Source organism: Gavialis gangeticus, unplaced genomic scaffold, assembly GCF_001723915.1.
Source record: "Gavialis gangeticus isolate Ggan-Ray unplaced genomic scaffold, GavGan_comp1, whole genome shotgun sequence".
Classification (NCBI taxonomy): domain Eukaryota; kingdom Metazoa; phylum Chordata; order Crocodylia; family Gavialidae; genus Gavialis; species Gavialis gangeticus.
The window spans coordinates 43,323,911-43,330,608 of NW_017729030.1; the positions used below are offsets into that span (position 1 = coordinate 43,323,911).

Sequence of the window (6,698 nt, forward strand, 5' to 3'; positions counted from 1 at the left end):
CAAAGGAGGCCACACCACCAAGGAGTAATGACACAGTCAGCAGCACAAGGAATAATGCACCAGAGTGGTGGGAAACCTGCACCATCCTCACCTCCTCCCAATGCCAGCTGCTTGCATACCAGGCCCTGGCTCTAACTCACCACCATAGCTTGGCTGCTGCAATACAACTTTCATAAATCATGAGCTGCTTTATTAATTTGGAACTCCCAGCTAAGTTCTGCTTCTAGCTAGACCACTTTATGGAGGACAGTGGGGGTAGAATTGCCACTAAGATGCTTCTATCCAATATAACTACATCTCTGTTTTCTACACGTAAAAAGTGTAAGCTATACCACTGAAACTTTAAATAAGAACAAAACAAAGATACAGCAGCACATGTAACCATTAAATAGAACAGGTTAAACCATCAGAATTGAATCCCACTGTAACAGTTATGTCTGTCCTGTCCCAGTGAAGATTCATCCGCCAGAAAAGTAGTTACATCTCTAGGATGGCTCTTCCAAAACCAAAGAATGGGATAAAAGTCATAGATTAAAATCTCAAAAATATTCCCTTGAAATGGGCCTTTGTTCAACAAGAAGTCTTTTAACTGAGAAGAAAATCTGGCCAACCTATGTCCTTCATTTACAGGAAGGATAATCAAAAGAATTCAGGATCCTTACTGAAAAAGCTGGTCAAACACATTTTTCTGGAATGGAAAACTACTTTTGTTCCTTAAAATTGTATAGGCATGCCAATACCAATTATAATTTAACAGCTAATCTCTCTTTCAGAAAATTAAATAGTCTGAACATCCATCAGAGCATTACTATACATTTGCTATCATAAATTTAAATAGTAGATGATTCAGAAGTTGAGAAAAATAGAAGAGGAATATTATACTATATTATATTATACTATATATCCCCAAGCATAGTGCTTCCAGATGTTTACACTTCAGTATCTCAAAATATAAAGCAAGCTAAACAATTTCTGTTTTGTGGATTACATGAGTATCCCTATCATTACGTGGTACAATGGTATAAGGATACCATTGCTCAAGGACTACTCAATTACTTTCCAACTGATGCAGGTGGATATTTTAATAAAAATAATTTTTGCTAATTTGCATCCCTTTGCCTATCACGTTGGCCAGAATATTATGTTTCTAACAAAGACCCCTCATTATAGCCTGTATTGTACATTTTAGAAAGATGATCATACATGCAGTTAACCTTACTAGTTTTACAAAAGCAATGGTAATTGGCTGATGAAACATTCTACCATGATGTAAGAGCTAAAATTGCCCTAGCCCCAACATTGCGCCTGCCCCCATAGCAGCCTCAGGCTCCTGATCCCCCTTCCCGTCATGTTGCTTCTTTCCGCCACAGACTCAGGTTCTTGCCTGCCCCACAGCTTCCTCCTGTCTCACCCTCCCCAAAGTCTTTAACCCTTGCCTGACCCTGCAGCCCCCTTACTTTTGCTCTGCGCCAGCAGGTTCCTTCCCTGCTGCAGCCTGAAGGCACTGAGCATCGCTCCAACTCAGACCTGTAGCAGCGGCACGGAGTTGGCACTGCTGCTACAGGGCTAGACTGGCACATAAAGACTGCGCTCCAGACTGCAGCGAGGATGGAGCCTTCCAGTGTGGAGCAAAGTTAAGGAGGAATGCGGCAGAGGGGGAGAAGTGGTGTTGGAGGTAACCTGGGGCTTGAGGCTGCGCAAGAGGCGTGGCAGAGGGTGCAGAGGCTGGGTGGGGGTAGGCAGTACCTGTGGCTTCAGCCGTGGCCCCAGCCCTGACCCAGACCCAGTTTCCCCTCCACCATTTCATACTCGATTGTAAGGTGAGGGACTTCTCCCCACCACCAGTCAAATGGGGGAAAAAACCCTTGTCTTCTAATCAAGCAAATATGATAGCATATCTGAATAATGAGCACGATAAAGAATACCTGGTAATTTGGATTTTCTATCATAGGTGGTTTCCATTTGCCTTTATAATTTGGATTATTCATCATAGGACGCACCCACTCTCCACAACCAGGTGCAGTCTCACATTTTGGATTAGGAATCTGTGGGGCTTCCCATTCACCATCCATTTCTTCATCCCTGCAGAAAGAAATAAGCAACTGACATTTATAAAGCTTCCACTAACAGGTTGATCTTAAGTCCAGTATCTAAACCACAATCAGAGCCTACATGTTTTGCAATACCAGAGGCAGAGACGATCCGAGCAGGGTGTGGGGCCCAGGGCAAATCAGCCTGCGTGGGGCCCCACCCCAGACGTGAGGAAGCTGGTGGCAGTTTCGGCAGCAGAGGGTGGTGCTAAGCGGCCGGATGTGAAGTCGGCAGCAGTATGGAGTTGCCATGGCTGCTCTGTCTGGTCCCGCAGGGCCCCTCAAAGCGTGGGGCCTGGGGTGGTCGCCCTGATTTGCCACCCCTCCCCACCAGGGATGGCCCCAATCAGAGGGTCAGAATTTTCCCCAATTCTTGCCAAAGAACAGCACTGCATGATACGCTCTTGTTTTAAAAAGTGCTGCTTTTACAGTTATTTGCAAAGAAAAATTTAAAAATATAACATCTGGTGTGAAACTATTTCTGTGTCTGTAGAAAGTCTGCAGCATTGCTGTAGTCTAGAGTCCAGTGGGAAATGTCCTAGTCATTATTTCAGTTGGATGACAATTCAAATGTCAATTTTGTTAAATATTTCAATTGCTTATTGTTTTAGCAGACAAGAGTAGCTAATATGCTTTTCTTACAGTCCTGAATTGCTACCTATAGTTGCCCAAAGCCCTGAATATCTTCTCTTACCTAGCAACCAAAGCCTCTGGCCTTTCCAGTGACCATTTTTATAATGCAGTTATATAATGGGAATACAAATTTATACAGAACATTGAAAATAACCTGTGAGTACATCATAAAATACATTCAATATCAAAATAATAGGATTAATGCACAAGTTACACTTATCATTTACATACATTTTAAGAAATAAGGCCAAATAAACATTTTAACATACCTCAGAATTTTTAATTTATTGCATCCAAGAGGACACCAGAATCTGGACTTAAATTCTGTTCCCTGGTCCCTAATTTGCCACAGAATGTCTGAGGCTTTATCTATAATACCTCTGAAAAAAAGATCTGCACAGATTGAATAAGTTCTTACCAATCTTCTGGTTTTTCTGCATTGGGATCTGAAATATACTCTGGCTCATCATCAAGCCATCCCTCAGGCTTGACTGCATCAGTATCTTCCATTTTGGCAGGTTCATCTTCATCCCTTTAATTACAGACTGATATTATTAGAAGAAAAGGTAACTGTCTAGTTTAGAATTACAGTTTTGTTCAAAGGAACACAGCTAACATGAAGCCAGTCGAAGAAGAATCAGGCACACAAATCATTGCAGTTTGGTATGTAGCTCCCCTCTGCATCTTAGAATATCCAAAGGAGCTAGTTTCAAGATACTACAACAGCCCCAAACCAATGTTATGAACTTGCAGTTTCAGAATAAATTTTTCTTACGCTTTTCTCTTACTGCAAGACACAATCTTCCAATTAAAGAAAATGATTACAGTAGAAACCATGGAATTGGCTAGACATAAATAACTGTCAAATGCATAATGTAATATTGCAAACCCACAAAAAATTAATAAACGGCTTATATTTGTACAGAAAAATGGAATATATTTTCGCACCAATCATCTGGTTTGACAGCACTGGGGTCAGGAATCTTTGCTCTCTCATCCCAATCATCAGGCTTTTTATCATTGGGATCTTCTATTTCTTGTGGAGGGTTTACTGGAGGAACCAAATCTTCAAGCAAACTTCCTTTGCTGACAACTGTTTGGTCAATTGACATTTCAAATGTATCATCTGGTTTCAGCACTAAAATTACAACAAATATGTTAAACAGAAATGAAATAAAGGAATTGTGCATTCTGAGAAAATTTTTGCTTAAAAGGTATAGGTAGATGCATGCACACACAACCTCATAAACAGCAAATAATACACACATTCTGAATTGTTTCCTGAGATACTTCAAGAATACTTTTATCACCAGTTTTGCACATTTAGTCTCTCCCCCACCATTTATTTAGTATTCAATGTATTTGTTTTCTCTACCAAATAACTTTCATTGAATTTCTCCCAAAAATGAACTCAAGATACATTGTTAATAAAGTACAAGTTAGGCAAAAATATTTAATCTGTTTTGGCCTTTCACAATAGTCATGCCCTGTTTTGTCTCACACCACTGTAGAGTCAGCTGTTCAAAAGCTATAAATTGCCACTTGATCATGCACAATCAGTGAGGCAGTGGTCAGTGGTCCTGTGCAAAAACAAAGTATGTAATGTATTAATCATAATTGGTATCATAGTGCATACTCACAAGGTGACTGAATTAAGGTTGCACATTAATTCTGACATTTATTTACTTTTTTGTGTAAACTCTAGGGTTGTTTTTTTTTAAGCAAACTGAAAAATCTCATAATGTGGCATTGTACCAACAACTGCATGGAATCATTAGCAGGAGCAGGAACTTTAGATTCAGTGCCTATATGTCTGCCACTCGAGCCAACCACCTGGCTTCTAGTCAGTTCTCCACACACACATACTTCTCTCAGAACCAGAATATTAATTTTCCTTCACAATTCCTTCTCTGAATTTCAGTCTCCCATCCAATTCCTTATCCCAAACTAGTCCTTAACCTTCCCTGCAGTTCAGGTTCCATGTCTTGTTCCCTTTGTATTTGAGACTTCCTTCTCCCTGTTGATTGGGCTCAACAGAGGGGCAGTAAGAGCACAAGAGTATCTCCATACTTAGTTTGGGTGCCTGGACCTGGATCTAGCACATCTCTCAGAATCCTAAAACTATAAAATGAGAGAAGATGCTGTTCCACCCCAAGGTAGAACATGCCCAAAGCAGACTAAATATTCAGGGAATTTAGCTGCTAACATTTAAGACAATCTCTGAGTTTGTGCAGTTTTTCACCCCCACTACCCACCACCACAAAACCACCTCCTGCTACCAAATTTCAACCACTATTTGAAAAAACAAGGGGCAAAAAACAAGATTTGTACCAACTCTCATTCTCTGATACAACTGAAATTTTCCCAAAAAACAGTTCACAGCAGTGCTGGCACTAGGCATAGAAAATTATGCCCACAGACTTAAGCAGCCAAAAACTTAGTTTTAAGAAATGGGAAGTATTAGGCAGCTTGACTAGGCAATGCTACCAGCCCAACCTGGGTGTCAGAAATTCATAAATAAAACACTGAACACTAAACATGTTAAAACAACCATTCCAGTGCATAACTATACAAGTAGCATGACACAAAATACTACTCTAAAACAGGTCTGTTTTTTATTATTCTTATTTTGATCTCCAGTTTCTATAGTATCACAGAAAAGCAAGATTGGAAGGTCCTCAGGAGGTCACTGAGCCTAACCATGGCTCAAAAGAGAATCCCCTGTCTAAGCCGTCCCAGCTGTCTGTCTAACTTGCTTTTAAAACCTTCTAAGGATGGAGATTCTACAGCCTCCCTAGGCAGCCTGTTCCTATGCTTAACTACCATCACAGTAATAGAGTTATTCCTACTATCCAACCTAAATTGCCTTTGTAGCAATCCAAGACCACTATTCCTTGTCCTTTCCTGATGAAACAAAGACTAGTTTATTATCCTCTTTATAACCACCCTTCAAAAACGGACACAGTACCTCCAGGCAAGGTCTCACTCATGCCAAACGGAGTAGAAGAATCTATAACTAGGTTTGGCAAGATGGCCAGTTGGCTGGTCAAATAATGTTAATTAACTGTAGTCAAAAATGACAAATATTCCATGAACCAAGAATGCCCTTGTGTGGGTGGCAGCCTATGCTTTTTACTGCATTGTACTGTTCTCTATTAACAATGTAAGGAGTGAAGGCTCTGTCCCTTGGTTCTGCAGGAGTCAGACCATTTAGGAGCAGGCACAATAACATTTAACTCACTTTTTTTTTCTAATTAGCTTAAGTATCTAACATTCTGAAGCTAAAGTCTCTCTTTACTATTCTAATAAATTAATGCTTAAAATACCTGACCATTATTTGACAATATTTGACCATTTTTGACTGGTCAGTTGACCAAGTACTTTTGACCAGTCAAATACTCAAACCTACTATACAGTATAAATGAATTAAATTTAGACATCTGTCAAATGCAGTTTTTACTAGCTGCAAAACTAGATTTAATAAACAATTCTGAAAGTCAAAAAATAAACTTGCTCCTGCATGCCAGCTGTTTACTATAAAAAATATATTATTTTAGCTGTGTTGTCAATCACATGTATAACATTAGAACAGGGGTGGGCAATTATTTTGGCTAGAGGGCCACTTAACGAGTTTTGGTGAGCTGTCAAGGGTCACACATGTAAAGTCCTCTAGAACCTATGGTTTTAACAAATTATAGATAAGAGACAAATCATATACTATGAATCAAACACCTATTATAACATATTTGAATTTTATTCTTTAAAATAATTTCTGTCCTGATTCTGAGTTGTGTATAGTTTCATAGTTTCTAGGGTCGGAAGGGACCTGAGCAGATCATCTAGTCTGACCCCCTGTCATGGCAGGAAGAGCACTGGGGTCAAATGACCCCAATAAGGTGGTCATCCAACCTCCTCTTAAAAACCCCCAGGGTGGGAGCCTGCACCACCTCACATGGAAGCTGGTTCCAGACCCTA

At 40.0% G+C, this 6,698-nt stretch overlaps 1 protein-coding gene across 5 annotated transcripts in view; it reads right to left on the reverse strand.

Annotated features, from left to right (window-relative positions):
- The window catches only part of CLGN (calmegin), an 85,283-nt gene that overhangs the window by 21,375 nt on the left and 57,210 nt on the right, over positions 1–6,698 (reverse strand). For all 5 annotated transcript variants that reach the window (XM_019522114.1, XM_019522115.1, XM_019522112.1 and 2 more), the window contains exons 8-10: positions 3,672–3,861; positions 3,142–3,255; positions 1,926–2,082 (exon numbers count right to left, since the gene is read on the reverse strand). In XM_019522114.1, coding sequence (XP_019377659.1) covers positions 1,926–2,082; positions 3,142–3,255; positions 3,672–3,861 — 461 coding nt within the window. The remainder of the gene's footprint in view (positions 1–1,925; positions 2,083–3,141; positions 3,256–3,671; positions 3,862–6,698) is intronic.